General features: G+C 35.9%; 1 protein-coding gene across 1 annotated transcript in view; it reads left to right on the forward strand.

The window, feature by feature from the left end:
• The first annotated feature begins 12695 nt into the window (after positions 1-12695).
• Positions 12696-26640, forward strand: part of mtm (phosphatidylinositol-3-phosphate phosphatase) — an 88210-nt gene continuing 74265 nt past the window's right edge. Inside the window, exon 1 of the mRNA XM_089099522.1 lies at positions 12696-12768. Coding sequence (XP_088955648.1) covers positions 12709-12768 — 60 coding nt within the window. The 5' untranslated portion in view covers positions 12696-12708. The remainder of the gene's footprint in view (positions 12769-26640) is intronic.

Raw genomic sequence — 26640 nt, forward strand, 5'->3', positions numbered from 1 at the left:
TAGAAAAAAAAGAAAAAAAGGGAGACAGATCAGTACTACCGACGCAAAAAAGTCATTTTGCTTGGTGTTCAGGGTGGAGGAACATAATTATCTTAAAAAAGGTTTCGGACCATGCTGATTACAATGGTGCATTTTTTTTATGAGATGAGAGATATACATTTATTAAAAAAAGAAAACAAACACTATTCGCCTTTCGCCTGCCAAGAAAGGCAATAAACTTGAAAGGGCAATCGAGGTTATCACTTTCAGCTAATTAAAATAACATTCATACCTTGCTACTCAACACACAAGAAACTTATCTGATGAAGGAATAAAGGAAAAAAGAGAGAAAGAGGAAAATCCAAGAAGTAGATAGAAAAAAAGCAAAAAAAGCAAAGTAAATCGGGGAAATACCTTAAATAGAATGACAACCTGGAGTGGGCTTAACACCAAATTCACTCACGAGATAAAAGAAACTTCTTTGCCCGCGACTTGAAAGCCGGAAGACTAGGCGCATTTTTCACACACTCGGGCAATATATTCCAAACATGGGGACCATAATGGTGAATCACAAAAGATGCCCGAATGGTGCTCCTAAACTCATGAGTTAAGTCATCAGTTTTTCTTGTATTATGATCATGACGGTCTCTATTAAAAGCAAAAAAAAATTCAAAAGCAGGGGTGAGGAGCTGATTCAAATATTTATGCGAGAAAATCGCGACTTGGTAATCTCGAATTTGGGATACATCCATTAGCTTATTCTTTTTAAAATGTTCATGAGCAGGAACCTCATCAGAATCATCCAATTCCGATAATAATTTTACAGCTCTATTCTGAAGTTTTTGTACTCTTTTGAAACATGTTACAAAATTACTTGCCCATATAGAGCATCCGTAGCTAATATATGGGTAAAATATAGAAAAATAAGTCATGTTAAGGATCTTTTTTGGGACTAGATTTTTAATTCTTCGCATCACCCCAAGGCCTCTGCTTAATTTTTCAGCTATTGCACTTGAATGGTTTTTCCACGACAGGTTTTCATCAATTAAAAACCCCAAATACTTTGTTGTTTAAAAATACTTTATCACATATTCTTGAACCGTGATATGGTCATTTCCAGCACTAGACGAAAGTCTAGAAAATATCATGAAAAAGGTTTTAGAAAAGTTTAGGGTTAACATATTTTGCTGAGAAAAAGTTAGAAATTCAGAAACTGCATTATGAATTTTATTATGTAAAACATCAAGTGAAGGCGCTGCCAGAAAGAGCAAAGTGTCATCTGCAAACAGGATGACACCAGCCTCTGACAGGTAGTGTTTCACTCGATCAATGAATATAATGAAAAGTAGAGGTCCCAAGATTGACCCTTGTGGGACCCCACACTCTACTTTCTTTTTTGAAGATAAAAATGACCCATTCTGAACTATCTGATACCGATTGTGTAGATATGATGAAAACCACTCCAGACTTGAACCCTTCACCCCAATCGAGTCAAGAGCTTGAATAAGCTCTGAGTGGTCCACCGTATCGAACGTTTTTTTCATATCCAAAAACACAGCTGCGGGTATGAGGCCAGCTTCAAATGCTTCACTAATCCAATCAACCAATTTCAGAACTGCTCTATCCGTAGATAGCCCTTTTCTGAACCGAAATTGATTTTCCATTAGAATTTTATTCTTTTCAATATAATAACTTAACTGGGCATGTACGACTTTCTCATATACCTTAGAGAAAAATGGGAGAATAGATACAGGTCTTCGATTCGATGGGTCATCTTTTTCTCCTCCTTTATGAAGAGGAACCATTCTTGCAATCTTTAGTGCTTCCGGGAAGACTCCGAGATCTAGAGAAAGGTTGATGAGGTGCGTCAACACTGGTAAGGCACTCGTTTTTTCGGCCTTTATGAGTTTCAGGGAAAACTCGTCCATCCCGCTAGAGCTTGACTTCATCGTAGTCAAGAATCATGCCACTTCCTATTCCGAATATCTTGCAAACTCAAAGGAATTCTGACTTACAGGGTCTTTCAACGACAGATCCAAAACTCGCAGATGTGTGTAGTTTAGCCCGCGCTTGATCGCAAAGTCTTTTTCCTTCATTTGCAAAATAACCACACAGAAATTCAGATATGTCTTGAGAATCAGTAAGACGACCTCCTGTTGTCTCCATGACTCTCACCTCCTCCTTACTATGAAATTTACCCAAAAGTTTATTTATTGTTTTCCATGTATTTTTCATATTCCCTTGATTTTCATTAAAATCATTTTTGAAATATAGTTTTTGATTAGTCTGTTTTGATGAATTTAAAATATTAGAAAATATTTTGAAATCTGTGAAATTATATTTTGAATGGTCCTTTATATAGTTAACATAAAGTTTGTTTTTCTGATGTATAGAAACTAAAATAGATTTTGATATCCATGGTTTCTTAGGAAAATTTCTATTAGGGTTTATTCTTCGCAAGGGACATGTTTCATTCATTACATTCGTCACTATCTCACTGAATAGGTCATATGCAGTATTTGGACACTTTTCCTTTATTACACGCGAGAAATTCGTTTCATCCATCATATTTGCAAAACTCTTTAGGTTTTTATTATTCATTTCACGGTAAAACGAAGCCCTTTCATTTCGTTTATTTTCATTTGACTGATTCAGCTTTATTTTACTTATTAAAAGAAGATGATCCGAGCCGTCGGACACAACCACATCTGCTTGGGATCTTTCAAGCAATCCACCATTAACGAAAAAATTATCAATTAAAGATGCCGAGAGATGCGAAATCCGAGTTGGAATAGTCACAAGAGGAAAACTATCATGTGACACCATCATATAAACAAAATCTGAGCTATTCGCTCTCTTTAGTAAATCTAAATTAAAATCTCCCATCATATATTTGTTTTTATTTTCATTATTAATTTTATCTAACAATGGTTCAAATTCATCAAGAAAAAAACTAATATCACATGACGGATTTTTGTAAATTAATCCCAAAATCAAGTTCCTTTCCCCTTCATTTTTTATTTCAATGAAAAGTGTTTCGATCCTACCTTCAAGCCACAGGGAAAGGTCATCCCTAACCCAATATTGGGTACCTTCACTAATTAAAAGGCCTAGACTGCCTCGCTCTATGGTTGTCCGTTCTCTTCGCTCGCAAATATATCCTGGGAAAGAAAAATCCCATGGCAGTGACTTGCTAGAAACAAATGTCTCACAAAGGCCTACAATACACGGTTTCTTATCTAGCGAACTTAAAATCTCACATAAAGAAGAATATGCCGTTCTTAGACCTTGACAATTCCAGAAAACGATCGCTCTTTCTGCACTCGCAGGATTTGAATACTCAGAAGGATTATTCGGATTCACATAATTACTTGGGTGACAATTCAACGAAAAATTATCTATGCATTCATCATCCCCCGCTAGTGTTTCACGAGATTGGCTTCCAAGAATAAACCGGTTTCTTTCAAATTCATTCAAAGGGTCATCATATATATTCGCACTAATTGAAGAGGGTGACTACCTTTACGACAAAAATAAAACAAACATACTGATAGGCAGAAAGAAGAAGGAAAATGAAAGAAAAAAAACGAAAAAAAAACGTGAAGAACTGAAAATTTGGCTATAAAAAGGGAAAACAAGCATACAAGTAATTCAACAACACATTTTACACAACACAAAATTATATGGTCAGATTTGGCAAACGAACCACTTCAGCCATAGCTCGAATTTTACGGATCTCTCCCACTGAATTTTTTTCCAAAAATTGTCCCGTTATTCAACCAAACATTTCTGTTTCCAAGCTAACTCTTAGCCAAGTCAAGAATCTGTTTCTTTTTTGATGTTAGGTACTTGGTGACAAAAATTCACGACCGAGTAAGCTTTGACTTACATGCAAACACTTTTCTTGCAATTTCAGCAGACTTGAACGTAACCAACACAGGCAAAAGACGTTTTTTTGCATTTACAATGGTGTCCGAATCAGTATAATTTGCTCGAAATTTAAATACAGAAACTATTGCAGTCGAAGAAAAATCATAAATTTACATTTTATCTGTAATCACATTCAATACACACTCAGAGATGGGAAGACCCCCACTATCGTCAACGCCATGAAATACGAGCTGATTCAGGGGTTTTTCCTGCTCTATATCATCAATACGGGTTTCAAGCTGTTCAACCCAATTTTCCAGGACTAGGTTTATGTTTTGAAGGGCCTATAGTTTGTTTTCAATCTCATAAAACTTAGTCGAATAATGACCGAGTATAGAGTCGTGAATCTGAGAACGATGGAGTCCGCCATATCCGCACTATTTGACATTCCAACTTTTTTACAAACTTCTTTTTCAATATCATTCCGGATACTGGATATAAGTGTGTCCAAGTCCGATAAAATAGAGTTTACTGAATTCACCGATGTATTTGGTAAACTCGAACCGGTAATCTCAAGATGCTTATGAGGAAAATCAGCTAATTCCGCAAAAGCGTTCGCAACGCCTAATTCATTTTTCTTCTTAGCCTCCTTTGAAATGCTAACAAAGTTCGAAAGCTATGAGGCTGTTGTTGTCACGATTTCATGGCTTCCGTAACAAAATACAACGTAAGATATTTTATTGTTCTTGGCCTTAATTATGTCCAACACTCGGCAGGGCCATGGTGGATAACTTCTGAATTTTGCTAGAACAACAGCATTCTTTTCGAACTGAACCATTGAAATGTATTATCAAATAGACAAAAAAACTACACTTAACTTTGAATAGGTAGGTCAACCTGAGCTTACGAATCACCTTATGATCGGTTCATCAGTCCAAATATCCCAAAATTGTTTCCAATTTCATTCAATATCAAGTTCATTATTCATTAATTATGTCCAACAAATCATATCCAATCAAACAGTTCGTGGTAACGAACTGTAAGTAAGGAGCGACCCGGCTCAATGGTAACCGAAACTCTAGAAAACGGGTTTTTGATACCAATAGATATATCAAAAGAATCAGATTTAAATGCTGATTTCAAATATATAGATTTTATCAAGTTTAGTGCTACCCATCAACAGTTACGCGCCTGAGAAAATTTGGCTGATTTTCAAAAAAAGGGGGAAAGACCCTCTAAAAACTATAGAACCTTAATGAAAATCACACCATCATATTCAGCGTATAAGAAAACCCTACTATAGAGGGTTCAAGCTCCTATCTACAAAAATGTGGAATTTTCCATTTTTTGCCAGAAGAAAGATCACGGATGCGTGTTTATTTGTTTGTTTGTTTTTTGTTTTTTTTTGTTTTTTTTCCAGGGGTAATCGTATCGACCCAGTGGTCCTAGAATATCGTGGGAGGGCTCATTGGAACGGAAATTAAAAGTTCTAGTGCCCTTTTTAAGTGAACAAAAAAAAATGGGGGGCAACTAGGCCCCCTCCCACGCTTATTTTTTCCCAAAGTCACCCGATTAAAATTTTGAGATAGCCATTTTGTTCAGCATGGTCTAAAATATGATAAATATGTCTTTTAGGATGACATAATCCCCCGACGTTCCCAGAGGTAGGGCTAAATGTTATGAACTTTACCCACTTTTACCATATAGGATTGGTTATTGGGAAGTATACAGAAGTTTTCTGGTGTTTTTTTTTCGGGTTGTGGTAGGGATGGGGGGGTCGGGGGTTATGTTGGAGGATCTGTTCATGAAGGAAGTTTTCATGGGGGAAGGGAAATTGCCATGAAGGGGGCGCCGGACTTGCCAGCATTATTTATTGCTTATTGGGAAGTATACAACCATTTTCAGGAAGGATTTTTTCTGGAGGGGGGGGCTAGACGAGGGGGTTAATCTTGAGAATATTTCCGTGGAGGTTGTGTCTTTGGGGTAAGGGAAATTTCTATGAAGGGGGCGCCGGATTTCCAAGCATTATTTAAAAAACGATCAGAAATTAAATAAAAAAAAACAAGTTTTTTCAACTGAAATGTAAGAAGGAATATTAGAACTTAAAACCAACAGAAATTATAACGTGTTTGAGAGGACTCTCCCCCAAGTCAAGACCTTGTTCTGTACACTACAGTTTTTTTTAGTGTTTTCAAAAGAGCTATCTATTGTATTTATACGGCCGTTGTGATTCAGGGGTTTGTGAATAAGAAATTTTTTTAACTTTTAAAGTCCAGAGCATGGTATTGACTAAGGGGAGAACCCCCTCATATACGTAATGACAAATATGTAACAAAAAAACAATAAAAAAAACAAGCGATACGGCTCAATAGATATCGAAACTATTAAAAACGGAATTTTCATGTCAATAAATGTATCAAAAGAATGTGTTTATAATGCTGATTCTAAATATATAAATTTTATTAAGTTTAGTATTACTCATCAAAGGCTACGAGCCTGAGAAAATTTACTCGATTTTTTAAAGAGGGGGGAAACATCCCCTGCATTAACTAAAAAACGATCAGAAATTAAATAAAAAAAAACAAGTTTTTTAAACTGAAAGTAAGGAGCGACATTAAAACTTAAAACGAACAGAAACTATTCCGTATATGAAAGGGGCTGTTCCCTCCTCAACGCCACGCTCGTTACGCTAAAGTTTGTTATTGTTTTAAAAAATAAAGTTGTGAGACAGAGTCAAACTTTAGCGTAAAGAGCCAGGCGTTGAGGAGGGGACAGCCCCTTTCATATACGGAATAATTTCTGTTCGTTTTAAGTTTTAATGTCGCTCCTTACTTTCAGTTTAAAAAACTTGTTTTTTTTTATTTAATATATTTCATTCAATAGGTCACTGCGCTTTTGTAGGTAACAGGTTTTAGATAATGTAATACAAATCACACACAGGTCGTTCCGCTTTGAACGACGAATGATAACTTTGTATTTCGTATTTGTATTTCGATTTGACGCCGTTTTCAAGGGGTTTCAGGCCTTTTTCGAAATCACCATAAATCTCTTTTCGCAAAAAACATTTTACTTCTAAGATTAACCGAAACAATAGTTACCATTCCTGATTCAGTGTCAGCTGGTAATATTTTCTCACTAGACATTTTTTTTGAAAACACGTTTTTCAACTTTTGATTACCATGGGCTCTGGTTCGCTCTTTACTAAGTTTCAGCTGCCGCTGCAACAATGAAAAGAGGGTAAGTTTGTTTTTGGGTCTCCAAAAAGACTTAGACTATTAAGATAAAACGTTAATGTAGCATTGAGAGGAATACCAAATACAATCAAAACAAACTTTGTGGTTGCAGATTGTGAAAAGGGAATATCAGCAATATCTAAGGAATGGCTGAGAGCATTAAGTTGAAACTTTCTAGGTATGTTGAGAAGGTGTTAAAGATAGATTGGAGGATAAGCAGACTACCCACTCCCACTCCTTGCTCTTTTGAAGTGCCCCCTTGGCTGAACACTGATCGAAATATCGAAATTGTCATTTTGCTCAAACTATTCAAAAGGTCTCATAGCTATGCCTCCAGGGATGCCATGTCCCCAACAGCCCCAGGGCAAGGACTGAAGATTATGCAATTGTACCGTTGTTTGCATGCAAGATTTATCATTAGGAACATGGGAAATGTTTGATTTTTGGTGCATCTGAAAAGGCTAAGCGTATTAAGCCGAATCTTTGGAGAATGTTAAGGGGTATGCTACACTAAATCAAAAGGCCCTATGTATATCCAGTTTATCAAAAAGGAGGATCTGCAATATTTTAAAAACGGCTGAAGGTATTAAGTTGAATTTTTCATGATATGTTGAGGGCGACATTGAAAAGTGTTTGGAGGGTTCTCAGCACTTTCCCTTGCCCTTTTAAGTTGCCCTGCCTCCAAAACGATTTGGTCAAAATTTTGAAATAGCCATCTTGTTAAAATAGTTTAAAGGTTAAGCAACTATCTCCACCGGGATAGCATAACCCCACCAGCTTTTGAGAGGGATTCCGAACACAATAAATCACACTAATGCAGGCTGGTTGACTAATTGCGTATTAGTAGTATCTAAAGAACTTCTGACGGTATTAAGTTTAAACTTTCAAAGGATGTTAAGGGGGATTTTGAAAAGCTATCGAAGAGCAACCAGTCCCCTTGCCCTTTTTAAATTCTCCCTTCCTTTGTCACTGATCAAAATTTTGAAAAGGATTTTTTTTTTTCGAAACATTCAAAAGGTATAGAAACTACATCTCCTGGGTTGCAATGCCCCCACAGTACCAGGGCAAGGATTTTAAATTGTACAATTTGCCATTTTTACAGACAGGACTTTTAAATTGGAAAAGGGAGGATGTCTAATTCTGGGTGTGTTCAGAAAGGCTAAGGGTACTAAGGGGAAACTTTGAGAAACGTTGAGGGGTATGTTAAACTAAATAAAAAGATAATATGTGCATCCAGTTTATGAAAATGATGTTTAATCTTACCCACCAAAGCCGTTCTTACCTTAAGAACGGCTGAGCATATTAAGTTATAGTTTCATGGCATATTAATGGGAAGTTAAAGAGTGATCATAGGGCAACCAGTCCTTCTCCTATCTCTTTTTCAAATACCGTCACTCCAAATTATCAAAATTTGGAATAGCCATCTCGTTCAAAATAGTCGAAAGGTCAAAAAACTATACATCCTGGGATGACATCTAGCAGTTCGTGGTAACGACCTGCAAGTAAGGAGCAACCTGGCTCAATAGTAACCGAAACTCAAAAACACGGAATTTTGATACCAATAGATGCATCAAAAGAATAAAGTTTTTTGCTAATTTCAAATATAGAACTTTCAATAAGTTTAATCTTACCCATCCAAGGCTACGATCCTGAGAAAATTCGCCTGATTTTTGAAAAAAAGGAAAAACCCCCTAAAAGTCATAGAACCTTAATGAAAATCACACCATCAGATTCAGTGTATCAGATAACCCCACTGTAAAAGTTTCAATCACCTATCTGAAAAGTGTGAAATTTTGTATTTTCTGCCAGAAGAAAGATCACGAATGCGTGCTTATTTGTTTGTTTGTTTTCTTTTTTGTTTGTTTCTCCCAGGGTTGATCTTATCAACCCATTGGTCCTAGAATATTGTGAGTGGGCTATTCGGACAAAAATTAAAAGTGTAAGTGCCCTTTTTAAGTGGCCAAAAAAATTGGAGGGTTATTAGGTCCCCTTCCACGCCCTTTTTTCTGAAAATCGTCCGATCAAAATTTTGAGACAGCTATTTTGTTCAGGATTGTTGAAAGACCGAATAACTATGCCTTTGGGATATCATGATCCCACAGACCCTGGAGATAGGTTTCTAAGTTATAAAATTTGCCTATTGTTTACGTATAGTATTTGTTATTAGGAAGTATGTATATATTTTTCGGGGGGGAGGAGGGGATTTTCTGCTGGGGGTATTTTTCACGGGGATAATTTTTCATGGGGAGGGAGGTTTCCGGGGGTGAATTTGTCAGGGGAAATTTTATACTGGGGTAATTTGTCAGAATTCCTATACGAAATTCTCCTCATGTCTTGCTTTCTCTTTGCCGACTCAATTTTTCGCGTGGAGATGTTAAGGGTAAATGTCCGGGGTAAATTTTCACCATGATTGATTTATCTAGAGAATGAATCCTTGAGAAGGAGGGATTTTTCCATGGAGGAATAGCCAGATTTCCCGGCACTTTTTAAAAAACGATCAGAAATTTAAAAAGAAACAAGTTTTTTCAACTGAAAGTGAGGAGCAACATTAAAACTTGAAACGAACAGAAATTATTACGTTTATGAGGGGTTTACTCCTCCACGACTCTTTACGGTCTTTGCGCTAAAGTTTAAATTCTGTCCCAGCCCTTTAAGAACGACTCCTGAAACACAATGTTCGTTTAATTAGAACAACAAGAAGCTTTTTTAAAAGTACTAAAAAACTTTATCGTAAAGATCGAGGTGTTGTGGATGTACGCAATAATTTCTGTTCGTTCTTAGTTTTAATGTTGCTCCTTACTTTCAGTTGAAAACCCCCTAAATGCCCCGGGATAAGTGTTGTAAGCTATATAGGTTGCCCATTGTTCATATACAAGGCTGGTTATTGGGAAATAGAGGAAACGCGAGGGGGGGCATGCTGTATTTTTAGTCTCCAAAAAGGCTAGGGATATTAAGGCAAAAGTTTTAGATAATGTAGAGGGGGATAGCGAAACAAAATCAAACCATACTATATGCAGGAGGGTTGTAAAAAAGGCAGAACACCAATATCTAAGGAACGGCTAAGGGTATTAAGTAGAAACTTTAAAGGCATGTTCAGAGGGATGTTGAAAATGAACGAAAGACAACCAGTCTCCCTCCCTCTTGCCCTTTTATTGCCCCCTTAACACTAATAGAAGTCTTGAAAGGCCATTTTATTCAAAATTTTTTCAACCTCTAATAGCTATACCTTCGGGGGTGCCATGCACCCGCAGCCCTAGGGTAAGGAAAAAAATTATGCAACTTGTCCGTTTTTACATACAGGATTTATCATTGAGAAAGGGGTAAATGTTAGATCCTAGGTGGGTTTAAAAAGGCTAGGGATATTGATGTAAGATTTCATAAAATGCTGAGGGGTTTGTTGGGCTAAATTCAAAGAAACTATTTGTATCCAAGTTATCAAAATGATGTATCTACAACATCTTAGAAACAGGTAAAGATATTAACTTGAAACGTTCAGGGCCACTACCACTACTACTGCGGCCTACCAATACGACTGTTTATAAGTACAACTGTAACTACTTCTAACTGTGACAAATTACAACTGTGACTGCTTGCACTTCTAATACATTTACTTGTGACTACATTCAAATATTGTTCAATGGAAATGTTGAATAAAATCAAAACACTCTATTTGCATACTGATTATCAAAACTGTGCTCCAGCAACATCTCAACAACATATGAGGGCATTAAGTTCAAATTTTTTGGGCATGTTGAACGATGCTTGGAGGATAAAGGGTTTCCTTTGCCTTCCAAGCTTAACAGTCCCTTAACACTGGCCAAAATTATGAACCAGCCACTTTGTTCAAATAAGTTAATAGTTCTAAAAACTATGCCTCTGAGAATCTAAAGCCTCCCACAGCCCCTGGCGAACAAGTTGTAAATTATGAAATGTGTTCAGTGTTTATATAATGGGATTTATAATGGGGAAAGAGGGGGAATGTTTGATCCTGGGTATGTAAAAAAAGCTTAAGGGTATTCATAGAAAACTTTAGGGAATGCTGAGGGGGATGTTACATTAAATCAAAAGTGTCTTTGTCGGTCAAGGTTATCAAGGCTGTCGAAATCTGCAATAGCTTAGGAGTGGCTAAGGGTGTTAACTTTACGCTTTCAAGACAACTATTGTTACTTCTAGCATTGTGGCTGCAATTGTGACTTCTTGTGACTATGACTATGATTAGGACTGTTGCAATTGTGACTACTTGAGACTTTAACTACCTATACTTTAGACTGGTGCTGTGTCCACTTTGCACATACAGGTTTTCAAAAGAGTAAATCGACAATATCTCAGGAGAGGTTAAGGATAATAGCTTTACACTCTCACTGCCACTATAATGACTACCACTGTGACGGATAATTACTTGTGACAAGTTGCGAATGTGACTACTTATAACTGCGGTTATGACTATTTGTATCTGCTAATGAGACTACCTGCAACTTTGCAGTAACTACTTGTGTAGTTGTAGTAGCTACTTGTGATTGCGCGTACCAGCGAATGAATTTACTTGTGGCTGCGACTAAGACTACTTGCGATTGTAACTGTGACTGTGACGGCTTGAAAATTAGACTATTTGACACTGTCATATTTTGTGACCCTGATTCTGTTTGACTATAACAACTTACAACTGGAGAACTTGAGCTTACAAATACTAAAAATGGAGACTATTTGTGATCCCGAGAACTGATGACTGCAACTACTTGTAACAGTAAATGCAACTTGACTGCTACGGCGACTACTCGCAGTTCTGACTTCTTACAGCTGCAACCAGCAAGCGCAACAATTCGGAGCAAGTTTAACAACTCATGTTTGCACGTACAACTGCTTTTGATACTACACTATCTATTATCTAATCCCCAAAAAATACAAAGATTGCCAAAGGATTTTAAACTGTAAAATTCATTGAATACTAAGGGATATGTCGCACTACATCAAAAGATTCTGGGGGCACCCAAAATGTCAGAAGGGCGCATACAAGCGCATATGTCTTTATCTCAGGAACGGCTTTGGGCATTAAGTTAAAGGTTTCATGCAATACTAAGGGTAAAAACTCCTGATTCTTGTCTATTTATATTAAGGATACCGATCCACGTACATTTTGCACTCTTAGCTAGCGTTCTACCATACAAGCTAAAATAAATGTATTTTATGTAACTAAAATAATATCAAGCTGATATGTTTTAGAGGAATCATTTTTTAGTTCTTCCGTTGCAATTTTGTTATCTCATGGCACAAGAACTGGAACTTTATTTTTGCTTTTAAATTTTCTGGTTGCTTTTTTTTTGTACAAAAACAATTTTAAACGAGGTTTGTTACAATTTGCTGAACACCAAACAATAAAGGAAATTAATGGGGCTGATAAAAATTTACTTTGATCTAATTAAAATAGTTAAAACTAAACGCAAAAAAACTTTTGTATTCTGGATAGGGTTGCTTATAGGAGCAGTTGTGTGTATATCTCCAATATATTTCTCCAAACATGTGGATGAGAAATTTCAGAATTTGTAATTTGGCTCACCAAGAAAACCAAAGTTTGTTTGAAACCTAGTACGTGACAACATGGCGGCTAGTATATTTAAAAACTTGAGAAATGTCTTCCTCTAGTTCTGTCTCTAATGAAAATGCAACAGATACAGCTATCAAAGTAACGGTAAGTTTTGGTCGTTTGGCTGAAAAATAGTGGGGTATCAATTTAATACTTCTCATGAGAAAAATTCTGGAAACCACTTTAAAACAGTCTAAAATAGTCTACTTAAGCTATTAAGGCCTATCATTCTTAAATGCATACCTATAAAATTTCCCCCCTCTCTTAATGGGAAAATATATAGGTCAAATTTTATACAGTCATTACATTTTCGATAGTGCATGACTTTCAAAGTGTATTTTGACACTTTCAGTGAGCTCCAACAATTTCTGAGTGTTTTGGTTATTATCACCTACAAGCGTCTACCTACTGATCCATTTAAGTTCTTGCCAAGACAATGCTATAACTGTCACAAAATTGGTCATCTTGCTTCCCAGTGTACTGCTGAACCTTTATGCTCTAGATGTGCCTCAAGTGAACATTGTTCTACACGAGATGAACCATGCAGACAGCCAACATTCTGCATTGAATGCAAAATCAGCAGTCACACCTGTTACAGTGTAAAATGTCCCTCAAATAGTAATCCACAAAAGAAATGACATCTGAAGCTTCTGCAGTTAAATGTTTATTGTGGAACATTAATGGCTTGTTCACAAATAAAATTCTGATCTTAGATGTTATTTTTGAGCAAAATGAAGTTGTCTGTTTACAAGAACATTTTGTCACAAGCTGCAGTAAAAGTATTCTTAGTTTTAATAGTTCAGTTTCAGCAAAGCAGCTAAATGGAAAAGGGCAACCCTCTGGTGATATTGCCACTTTTGTTTGTTCAACTCTAAGATCTAGTGTATTTGAAGTCAATGATAATTTTCTGGCGATTCGTGTTGAGGGCTGTGTTTTTATTAATGTATATTTGCCTACAAATTACCATGATGAGCGTTCGGAGCATGCTTTTACTTATTCTAGTGATAAACTCAGCCAGTGTATTAACCATATTAGGTCCTTAAGCCGTCAATGCTTATTAGTTGGTGACTTCAATTGTGACTTGAATGAACCACTCTTATCTAGGTCTTTATGTTCTACATTGTTGTTTAGTATTTTGGAGACCAGTTTGACCTCAAGTGCAAAGATTTAAATTTTACACATGTACACACCTCAATGTCCACATCAGATCTCAATCACGTTGTTGCATCTGCAAATCTCAGGATTTTGCCTGTCAAGGTTGTGCTTGATTTTGAACTGTCTGATCACTTACCAATGCAGTTCTCATCCAAGATTCCTAGCCACAGCTCAGATACACAAACTCAAACAATTTCACAAACACCTCCTAGGTCTCACCGTGATTGGCATAAAATTAACCCTGTTTTATTTCAAGAAGAAGCCGCCAGAGTCCTTAGTAAGATCCGTGTCCCATTCCATCTTCTCTCTGGATTAACTGCTCTTTCAAGGGAGGAAACACAACTATCAGTTGACTTTTATTGCGCAGAAATTGGCCATGCCCTTCGCTTTGCTGAAAAAGCTGCCGTCCCTCTAGGTAGACCCTGTCATCCTACCCTTCCAGGCTGGTCCTAAAATCCAGAGTTAGTGGATACCCATTCTAAGTCTAAATTTTGGCTTCAACTTTGGGTTTCTTGTGGACGACCCCGTTCAGGGGTAGTCAATTTAATCCACCTGCTCACAAAAAGAAAATTCACAAAGGAGCTAAAAGCTCACAGAAAAAAGATGATTGATATCAAATCTACACGGGCCAAAATTAATCCTTCTCTCCTTTGGCATTTTCTTTCCTCTAAAAGCAATGAGTCTTTATCCACATCTGCTATCCCTGATTCTGAATTGTATGCATATTATGGGTCAGAATTTTTGCTTCCTGACCCAGCCCTCAACAAAAGATAGGAAGCTGAGTTGGACAACTTCTTAGATAGTTGTCCTTGGATTGATTATCTTGTAACAGAGGGAGCTCTATGTAGGGCCAGTGGGATCAGTGCACTCCATCTAAAAAGTGGTGGGCCCGCTCTCATTAGTCATGTAACCCTCCTGATGCAGATTACCCTCATTCAGCGTATTGTCCCAACCACTTTCTCAATTGGAGATCTTATGCCAGTTCCTAAAAAAGGAAAAGTTACCATGCAATGCTCCTCTTTACGTTCAATCACAGTTGCTACCACTCTCTGCAAGTTATTTGAACTTTTATTTGTAGATGAGTTTGAAAAACTGTGTTGTAGTCCACCAAGACAATTCGGTTTTCAACGCGGCATTGGTTGTGCGGAAGCGCTCCATGTTGTTGCATATGCACTCCTGGATGCACACAAATCAGGAGAAAGTCTAGCAATTGGGGGCTTAGACCTGCAGAGAGCATTTGATTCATTGATTCATGCGCTTATGTTGCTAAACTCAGCTAAAAGAGGAGTGAACTCAAATATCATCCAGGCTTTCCATGATCTTTATTCTCACCTTCGTGTGCAACTCAAGCTCCCTCCCAATAAAGGCCTTCCGCCAACCCCACAGTCAGCTTTGATACCAGTCCGTAAAGGTGCCCGTCAGGGAGCAGTTTTATCCCCCAATCTCTTCAACAACTACATTATTGAACCTCAAGACAGCTGTCCTTCATCATGCATTCTCAGTTCCATTGACATCTACCTAGTATGCTATGCTGATGACACGCTGATGCTTAACCGCCTTTCAGGTCAATATTTACCAAATCATATTATTGAGTTAGGAATAAAGTGAATACACCATTTGATGCCTTTTTTTATGCTGATTACAAATATAACAATCATTTCTATTGGAAATGAATTTTAGCCCCCCACCCCCCTATACATGCCGATTCAGGGTATATATTTCTATATTAGAGGGGGGGGGGTGAGGGTAAAGTTTAAACTTACCTCCCATTTACATCAGAAATAAAATTTCCCCCCACCCTCCCTAATGTAGAAATATATACCCTTAATTGGAATATATAAGGGGGGGGGGGGGCTAAAATTCATTTCTGATAAAAATAATTGTTATGTTCACAATCAGCATAAAAAAAGGCATCAAATAGTATAGATAGATAGATAGATCGTGTATTTCAAAAAGCCCAAGAGCCATATACACAAAAAAAATATGAAAATATAAAAATTACAACAGACCAAATTACAAACACACATTAACATGAATACATAGCAAAAAATACCTTCTGGTAATATACCAAAAAAAAAAAAAAAATAATAACTTTAATTCCATATAATTAATAATAATTAATTGTAAAAACATTTCCTTCTTTTCAATCCCTTCTCTATGTACGCACCAATACGAAATATTGTGGTTGGATTACTACTTTGTAAGATATTTGGAAGCAGCAAAACAATCCCATGTAAGTAATTTTCCCTTAAATCAGAGAGCACCAGGCACTTTCAGAGAAAATGGTCCAAATCTTCGTCCTCATCCCTACAAAGAGGACACACATACCGACCATCAGGATGTACTATCCCCCTGTCGAACACCATTTGTCTACTCTGGATTGGAAGACAATTCGCCCTAAGCTGAATCCATCGACATAAAATCATAGCCGGTAAATTGAATTTAAAATAAATTTCCTCTCCAAAACTAGGTTTAACCTGATTATACTGATTCAATGTAGCAGAATTTAAAACCAGTCCTTGCCAATACTGAATTTCTTGACCCTCTAAGATATATTGTACCAGACTTACTAAATTTGTCAGTAGATCAGGGGAACCAAGACCCTCATTCCATAAGTAAGCCATTCCCACACTTTCTAGTGATGACCTAATTTGGGATGGCCACGACCTTTTCGAATCATAGCTCAACATCTGATAATAAGCAGCACTTACTAGTCTGTCTTCATTGCACCTAATGATCTTCAACCAAAATCTAAGCATCAAAATAGACCTATGTAGTTTTAACAAAAACAGGCCCATATCACCTTTCAGAACCTGTGAATGAGTTGTCTGATGTAATCCAAATAGTCTTTTATAACACTGGAGCTGGAGGGACTCCAACTTCTGTACCGTTTCTCCGCCCCAAATCTCTGCTCCATATTCCAATACTGGTAACATTTTTCTATTAAATATTCTTTTAGGCACTTTTAGGTTTTTAATTCCCATTATCGTCGGATTTCTAAAAATTGCAGACATAGCCACTTTACCTCAATTAATTAATTCATCAACATGACTCTTTAAACTTCCATTTTCCGATAAAACAAATCCTAAATATTTTATTCTTTTACTTACTTTAAGTTCCTCATTATTAAATTAAAATTTATAATTATCTTCGCCACTTGTTTTCCTTTTTTTAAAAATAGCAACTTCACTCTTTTCAACATTCAGCCTTAGTTTTTTCATCTGCAAATAATCATCTATAAGACTCAAAAGCATCTGCAGATCTTGCGGTGTGCTAGCCACCAACGCAATATCATCTGCAAATAATAGTAGTGATAGTTTATGGGTCCCTAGACTAACATTTGGAGCCCATCTATTCTCTAGATAATCAACAACATCATTTATAAAAATGTTAAACAATTTAGGAGAAAGAGTGCTGCCTTGTTTTACACCCAGCTTAATATTAAAAACCTAGAAAACCTGTTACAACACGATTCCACTCACACAAATATACATACTCACTATCAACCTCACAAACAAATGTGGGAGGCCAATTCTAACCAGGGCATCCTTTAATAGCTCTCTGTCGACACTGTCGAACGCCTTGTGGAGGTCCAGAAATCCCACATAAAGACAAGTTTTTCCCTTTCCGTATTTATCAATTAATGCCTTTAAAATAAATATTGTATCTACCGTCCCGTACCCTGTTCTTAAACCTCCTTTTTGTTCATGTATTATATTATTTTTATATAACCATTTAGAGAGCCTTGTATCTAGTATTTTCTCCATTATCTTACTTAAAGCAGGGACTAGCGCTATTAAACGATAATTTATGTGCAACTTAGGGTTACCTCTCTTAAAAAGCGGCATAAGCAAAGATCTCTTCCACTCATTTGGCCATGGTCCTGAAGTTAACACCTTATTACAAAGAAAAACAATTATTGACATAAAAATTGAAAGAAAATTCTTAAATAACGTTATTGGTACACCATCGACACCCGCAGCCGAACCTCCTTTTAAATTCTTGAATACAAACTTGACCTCATCATTACTCACTTCCCCTACTAAATCATAATCATGTTCCTTCATGGGATAAACAACCATCTCTGTGGTATGTGTTACCTCCTGTAATTCTGCGCAATCACCTTCCATGCTTTCTAGGTAATCAGGCCATGAGTTGGCGTCTGGAGCCACCTGTGTCTTTCCTTTTTCATTTCCAATATCACTGCTTATATAACCCCAAAATTTCTTAAAATCATTATTTCTAAAATAATTTGCAATATCCAGTTTCTTCTTAATCTCAAACTCTTTTTTTTCCTTTTAATTAACCTTTTATAATCTCTTCTTTAATATTTATATCTGCCTAATCTTAAACTTTGGTCTTCAGATTTATCACATTCTTTAAAAATACTTAATAAATATCTGACCTTTTCTTTCATTAACTTACACTCCAAATCAAAATATCGCTCGTTTTTATTTACATTTTTATTCAGATTACACGATGCTGCACAACTGCAAATTATTTCATTTAACTCCATAATTATACCATGTATATCTTTTCCATCTTCTTCTAACGCTTTCAACTTATTTGTTATATGCAACTTCATAAGCTCCCTTTTAAATTTTTCAAAATCATTATCATTTAAATCATATCTAATTCTTTTTCCTAAGCCCTCTAATCTAAGCTCCCCATTAGATAAATTTCTAACTCGAGGAACAACATCCTGAAGCTTCCCAGTCTTCAGCTCAAGCTTAATAGCTCTATGATCGGATCCAACTAAATCTAGTACATCAATACCAATCGATTCAGGTACAAATTTTGTATTAATCAGCGCATAATCTATAACACTTGGAGTTTGGCCCAAAAGGCAAGTGAACTCGCCCAAACCCTTATCATTTCCAAACCTTCCAGTCTCAATGATCAGACCATGTTCCCCGCAAAGCGCCAGGAGCTTTCTTCCCCAAACATTTATTTTTCTTTTTTCATCCTTATTACTTCGCGGTAATCTACAACAAATTGGGACCAAGTCCCCTAAATCAGGGATTAATAAATCTGGAACCTCAACCTCAACGCCGGTATAAGCATTGAAATCCCCCATCAAAACGCACTCAAAATCACTATAACTTTCTTGCATTTGCGACAAATCATCATCTAAAATTTCCCAAGTATTTTCTCGATTATAAGAACTATTTCGAAGAGGGATGTACACAACGTCCAAAATTAATCTCTTCCCACATTTCAAACAAATACGTACCCAAAATAAATTTTCAGATCTACTATTAACTCTTTCATAACCATCAATAGCTGATGATTTAATCAAAACCAAAATACCACCATAATGTCTATTATTTTTTGCTGGTTTACGCACAACCTGTTCAACCAAATACCGTGGGAGAGGTGATATAGGAGAATAATCGTTCCATGTTTCAATAAACGAAATCACATCAAACGAAAGTAATTCATCATATAAATAAGTTAGCTTATCACGTAGTCCTTGTATGTTCCATGACACTAAACTCAGTATATGGCTCTTTATTTCCTATGCGTCTATGCTTTCTGTCAGTGAGTTAATATATTAGTGCATTAGTATATTCACTTTATTTGAAACTCAGTAATATGATTTGGTAAATATTGACTGTTATTTTTGACAATTTTGGGGTAAAATTCTACTTTAGCTACTTTTGGCTATCTTGGAAAGGGGGCCATATCCAGATAGTCAAAGGGTATGGGATATATAATAATTTTTTTTCTCTGTATTATTTGGGGACAACTGCCACCTCCCCCCCCCCAAAAAAAAAAAAACTACGCCCCTCAAAACTGGCTAGTGTAGACTGCTAATGCTGTTCCTGGGTACAGAACAAAAAAGGGTAATATTCTACTTTAGCTTCTTTTGGCTATCTTGGAAAGGGGTTAAGTTAGGAAAATGAAATGTTCAGGGATGGGTCTATAGGCTAAAATATGCCCTGGGAAGGTATTTTGAAGTACCTACCTCCACTCCTTCTCCCTCTAGAGGGTCCTGAAATTTGCCTACATGACAGGTCTATTACCTATTGAATTTTGACAAAACAATATTTTACCTTGATTTTCAGGCATCAGTTTCTTTTTCTCTGGCTTTAGTTCTGAACATGCAATTCCTGTTATTGGTAAAGGTATATATTAACAGAATATTCAGATAGTCTAGAAACAAACTTAGCTCTGCAATCAGAATTTCATCCTGAATCCAATTATGACACTCATCTCCATTGCAAATTTGATTTTAAGCCCTATATAGACCCTCAGAGATGTTATCTTTTTTCTATTATTTTAGATACACTCATATAGCCTATAAATGATAAGGGAGATGATCAATTGACTAAAATTGCAATATTTGCACTTTACTACTATTACCACTACTGCTGCCACTACTACTACTACTATCATTAAAAATACTGCTTCTGTAGCAAATATTACCAAGGCCGAGGTTATTGAAATGAACATCTGAGGAAATGTTGAGAGAAAGGTCAAACTAAATCAAGACATACTATGTACACACAGATTGTCAAAAGGGCATATCAACTTATTTTTGGAACACTTTACTTTATGAAGATAGGGCATCATTGGGACAATGTTCAACTGACCAAAAGGCAACATGTGTATGCTACTACTGCTATTAATACTGCTACTATTACTGTTACTATTGCTACTTCTACTACCACTAATATTGTGATACTAAGGCTAAGCATACAAAGGTAGAAATTTTACAGAATATTGAGGTGGGATTTGAACTTAATCAAAACACACTATGTGCATGCAGATTGTCAAAAGGGTGTATCTCAAGATTGGACTTGGCTATTAAGTTGGAATGTTCAGAGAATTCTTAAAGGGGAAGATTAATTGACCAAAAGGTAATATATTTATGCTACTACTAACATTAATAACAACTGTTACTTTTACAGCTACTACTGCTTCTGCTGCTACTAAACTATTCAAACTATTACTTTAATTGCAACTACTTGTTAGGGTAAGAGTATTAAGATGAAAAGGATGTCAAAAGGTAATATATCAGTAATATATTTTGAACAGCTTGCCATATCAAAATGAAACTTCCAGGTTATCATGAAGGGATGTTCAGCTGACCGAAAGGCAACATGTTCATGCTACTACTGCTATTACTGTTACTATTACTGCTAATTCAACACTATTACTGCAACTACTTCTCCCACTTCTACCAATATGATACCTTTACTATTAAGACTAAGTGTATGTAGATGAAAATTTTAGAGAATATTGAGGGGAAATTTGAACTAAATCATAAGGCACTATGTTCATGCAGATTATCAAAAGGGCATATGTCAAGAATGGATTAGGGGACTAAGTTCGAAATAAGAGAATGCTTAAAGAAGGACATTAAATTAAGACATTAAGGGCAGTAATTGACTAAAAGCAAACATGATACACTTCTACTAATACTACTACTGCTGCTACATTTATTATCACTTCTACTAGCCTACTCCAACTACTACTTCTATTGCAACTATATGTAAAGCTAAGAGTGTTAAAATGAAAATTTCTAGAAGTACATGAATATATAGATAATCAAAAGGGCATGTCAGAAATGTCATAGTAGCAGCTAATTGTATTAAGTTCAAACCAAGGGCGGATCCAGGATATTTTTCAGGGGGGGGAGGGTGCAAAATAGGTTGATCCAATAAACTTGTGTTATGATCAAGTTTAATTAATGTAAACTTGCCCTAATGAAGTAAATTTTATTACTTAAACTACGTTAGGAAAGGGGGGGGGTGAACCCCTGGACCTGCCACTGGTTCAAACTTCCAGATCTTGATGAGGGGGATGTTCAACTGACCAAAAGGCAATATATTAATACTGGTGCTGCTACTAGTACCAGTGGTATTACTGTTAATACTACTAGGCTAGTACCACTAATATCCTATTAGCTAGTACCTATTGCAAATATTCCTAAGGGTATCAAGGTGAAATTTTCAGGGAATATTGTTGGAGGAAGGTGAACTGAATCCCAACATGCCTGTATAGGCAGGTTGTCAACAGGGCATATCAGGAGTATCTTAGGCACAGTTTGATGTGTGAAGTTGAAACTTATAGAGCTTGTTGCTGGGAATGTTGGACTAACCAAAAGACAATATATGCATCCTAATGCTACTGCTTCTACTCATACTACTACTACTACTGCTGCTACTAAAGCTAATGCTAATGCTACTACTATTAATTCTACTGCTACAACTACTACTGGTACTGCTTCTACTGCTACTAAAGTGAAAGGTATTAAGGTGATAAATATAAGGAATTTTGATTGTATTGAATTTAATTGAAACACTATATAACTACAGGTTGTCAAGAGGATGTATCAGCAATGCTCCAGAAACAGATTATGGTCTTACGTGAAACTTTCAGCATGCGTTTAAAGGGATGTTGAAGAAAACCAAAGAAGCTATGTGCTTGCTGTTACTAATGCTACTACAATTATTGCTACTATGCAATCCAAGGGTATTAAGGTGGAGCTTTCAAGGAATATTTAGGCAGATGGTGAACTAAATCAAACAAACTATGAGCATGTAGATTGCTGTAACTAATGACACTAAGGGTATTAAGGTAAAACTTTTAGGGAACATTTAGGGGGAGTTTTAATTAAACAAGAAATCTATATGCATGAATGTTTTCAATAGGGGATATAAGCAATACCCCAAGTAGCTTACTGCTATATAATACTAATAATAAGTTACTGCAATAAAAAGTTTTGCCTCTATAAAAATTCACTTTCACCATAAAAATTGTTAATACTATTCTTGAAAGAATTGGTAGTCAGCCATGACCATTTCTTGGGGGAGTTTGTTTCATTTCTTGATTACTCAGTTTAAGAAGACCCATTACTGTATCCAACTTCTTTATTGAAAGTGATTTGTTTTAGCTTAAAGTTGTGTCCTCACAGATTATTAGTGTTAAAGAAGAATATTTCCTCTGGTCAGATGTTATTGTAGTACTTGTGAAATAGTTTGAAATTTTCTTTAAGATCACCTTGGAGGAGTCTATAGGGGATGGAAGGAATTGACAGCTTTTCTAATTGTTCATAGTAGGAGAGGGCTCTTAGTTTTGGTGCAGATTTTGTTGCTCTTTGCTGAATCTTCTCAAGTGCATCTATGTCTTTTTGAAGGTGAGGTCTTATTGTTGCGTCACCATAATATAAATATTAAATTTACTATAAGTGCAAAAAAATAGGCCATATAGCACAGTATTCTTAAATACACTTCACAAGAAAAATACCATAAATATAAAAATCCCCCCCCCCAGAAAAAAGCATATGATAGGCCTAACAAGAGACTTGAATAGAGTTAAAAAAAGCTGAGGATTGCTTAGGGTGAAGTTTCTCAGAATAAGTCCAACTACTTTCGAAGCTTTGCTCGCAATGGATTTGTAGTGGTTGGTGAATTTTGGCTTACTGTCTATAATTACTCCAAGGTCCTGCTCAGAAGATGTTTTTGGTATTAGACTGGTGATAAAGCTATAGGGTTGACCGGAAATTCTGATTTCAAGTCAGCAACCTGGTTCAATAGTAAACAAAACTCTAAAACCAGAACTTTGATACCAATAGATATATCAAAAGAATTGATGTTGTATGCTGATTTCAAATATATAAATTTCATCAAGTTTGTTCTTACCCAACAAAGACTACAAGCCTGAGAAAATTTTCCTGATTTTTGACAAAGGGGGAAAACATCCTCTAAAAGTCAAGTGATCTTAATTAAGGATCACACCATCAGATTCAGGATATCAGAGAATCCTACTGTATAGGTTTCAAGCATATCTGCTGGAATTTTATATTTTTGCCAGAAGAAAGATGTGTGTTTGTTTGTTTTTTTTCCAGGGGTGATTGTATTGACCCTGATCCTAGAATATAGAGAGAGGGCTCTTTCAAACGGAAATTAAAAGTTCTAGTGCCCTTTTTAAGGGAACAAAAAAATTGGAGGACAATCAGGCCCCCTCCCCTGCCTCTTTGTTTCTAAAATTGTCCAATCAAAATTCTTGAGATAGCCAGTTTGTTTATCATAGTTGAAAGGCCCAATAACTATACCTTTGGGTATAACATGCCCCCTCCACAACCCTAGGGGAAAGGTCTAAGTTAAAAAATTTGCCCATTGTTTGCGTGTATTATTTGTTATTGAGATGTATGCATCATTTTCGGGTGGGGGGGGGTTAAGAATTTTCTGCTTGGTGTTTTTCCACAGGAGATATTTCCATGGGGAAGGAAGTTTCCAGGGAGTGAACTTGTCAGGGAAACTATACAATGGGGGAAGCTGCCAGAATTCTTATACAAAATTCTTTTTATATTTCTTGCTATCTCTTCTCCGTCTCAATTTTACGCACTGAATGGTTAAGAGTAATTGTCCGGGATAAATTTTTACTGGGATTGGAGTGTTTAGAGGATATTTCTGTGGGGAATGGGATTCTCCGTGGAAGTAGGGCCAGATTTCCAGGCATTATTTAAAAAACAATCAGAAATTAAATAAAAAAACAAACAAGTTTTTCAACTGAAAGTAAGAAGCAACATTAAAACTTAAAACGAACAGAAATTAGTACGTATATAAAAGGGGTTGCCCCCTCTAAAAGTACTGAGAAACTTTAGCGTAAAGAGCGAGGTGTTGAGGAGGGGGCAACCCCCTTTATATTCGTAATGATTTCTGTTCGTTTTAAGTTTTAATGCTGCTCCTTATTTTCAGTTGATAAAACTTGTTTTTTTATTTAATGTTCATAAAGTATCCAACTATAGTTGTTCTCACGTTGAACTCTGAAATGAGACTATATCATATCTGTATATCTATATCATGTATAGAAATATCATTGAAACTATTAAAGAAGCTAATTTGACTGGAAATTAAAATTTTTATTACCCTTTTTAAGAATCAAAGGTGATCTGAAGGGAATCCATATTTTTGAGATAGCTATTTTGTTCAGCCTAGTCAAATGGTCTATAACTATGTCTATAGGGATATTTGGTATGTCAACATCTAACATTTATGCAATTTTTCCATTATGTTTTAAAACTTAATATTGCTTTTAAATTAAGTCAATAGGCACTGCGTGTATGCTGGTTGCCAATAAGACATCTCAGTATCCCAAGAATGACTGAGGGTATTAAGTTCAAACTTTTGGGGCTACTACTATTACTACTACTACTTTTGCAATTTAAATAAATCCAAAGAGTGTACCCAGATTGTCAAAGAGTATAGATACAATTTTTTGGGAATGGTATTAAGTCTATTTTTCAGGTCAACTTGAGGAGGTATACAGCTAAATTAAACTATATTATTTGTGTCCAGATTTTCAAAAGGGTGCATTTTGTTAACAATTCTTGAAAAATTTTCTCCAACATAGCCTACATAGTGAACCAAAACTATGATTTCCTATAGAAAAAGCAAAAAGATTTAAAATATTATTTTCTTTTTTCATAAAATAGACTGAGGCTATGTCAATAAAAAACGAATCTAAAAACTTTTTCCTTAAAATAAGTTTTTCAAAAAATGCAAAGAGCTACCTTAAATAAAAAATGAGCAGAAATAAAGTCAAATAATCTTCCAATTGTAAAACTGCCACAAATCACCATCAAAAATTAAATGAAACCGAAAACAAACAGAAATTACAATAAATAGCCGAGTCAAACTCAAAACGAGCAGAAACTAACATGAGTAGGCTGACGTATGAAGCTAAGAGAGGAAAGGAAATAATAAATGAAAAATAAAACCGAAAAAAGGGTTAGAAAACGAGGATTTTGCCAGTGGTAAAATATGAAAACTAAAAACAAGCAAATATTTCGACAAGGACCTTTGCCAAGTCGTCCTCAGTGCTGAACAAAAAAAAAAACAAAAAAAAAAAAACAAAAAAACAATAAGAATCTAACCTTTTGGAGTTTACTGCACAAGATCCGAACAGACACTGAATGAAAGACCAAGCCGAAACCAATGAACAAAGGGATTTACCAAAGAGATTGGGCAAGAATGTTTTGCCTTGCAATACTTTTTGCTTTTCTGTAATTTAGGTTTTCATTAGATATGTGAATAGATTCTCTTAAATTTGATTGGTTGCAAATAACAACTGAGTCTTTTAGTATTAAATTGTTATAAATTGGACTTAATGAAATGTCTTCGGTGTCTCTATTTATAGCCAAATTCCTGTTTATATATTTTTTTTATCTCAATTACCTCTTTAAAAGATTGCGATAGGCCATTTACAGTAGATATTAAGGTTGCCTCCTCAAAAAAAATAAGATGTGTAGGATTTTCGAAAATATGCTGGGCCAAGGCGGAATTAAAGTTGCCATTTTTATTTTTCAATTTCAGAGACTTATTTATGGAAATTTTGCGTTCACGCAAACGTTCACCAAGTTGTTGATGGGTCCTACCAATGTAAAATTTCCCACATGAACACAGGAATCTGTAGACACCACTACCCATTACATGGTCAGTTTTATCTTTTCCCGAGTTGAAAAAATGTTCACCTTTTTGTTCACTTTTGAAAGAGAGAGATTGTGTTTATTTAAAAATTTTCCTAGTTTATCACTAAGTTTTGAAATGTACGGTAGAATGGTGAAAGTTTTTTCTCAATTGCCGGAACAACTGAATCGAGGGGGACAGGCTCCCTATTTTCTTGTTTTATCTTTTCCTTGTTTTACAAAGAAAATTGGAGGAAAATTCTGCTTGGTCAAAACTTTTGGACCAATTACAAAACTTTGGAAATTAACACAATAATGACGCTTATTCGTCTTTGCAACAAGTTTTCTTTGTATTTTAAGTTCCGAGACACATTTTTCCTTCAAATCCATGGGCACTGTTTTAT

This window comes from Artemia sp. Qi Xiang Cuo, chromosome 13 (genome assembly GCF_049724085.1).
Source record: "Artemia sp. Qi Xiang Cuo chromosome 13, ASM4972408v1, whole genome shotgun sequence".
Lineage (NCBI taxonomy): Eukaryota > Metazoa > Arthropoda > Branchiopoda > Anostraca > Artemiidae > Artemia > Artemia sp. Qi Xiang Cuo.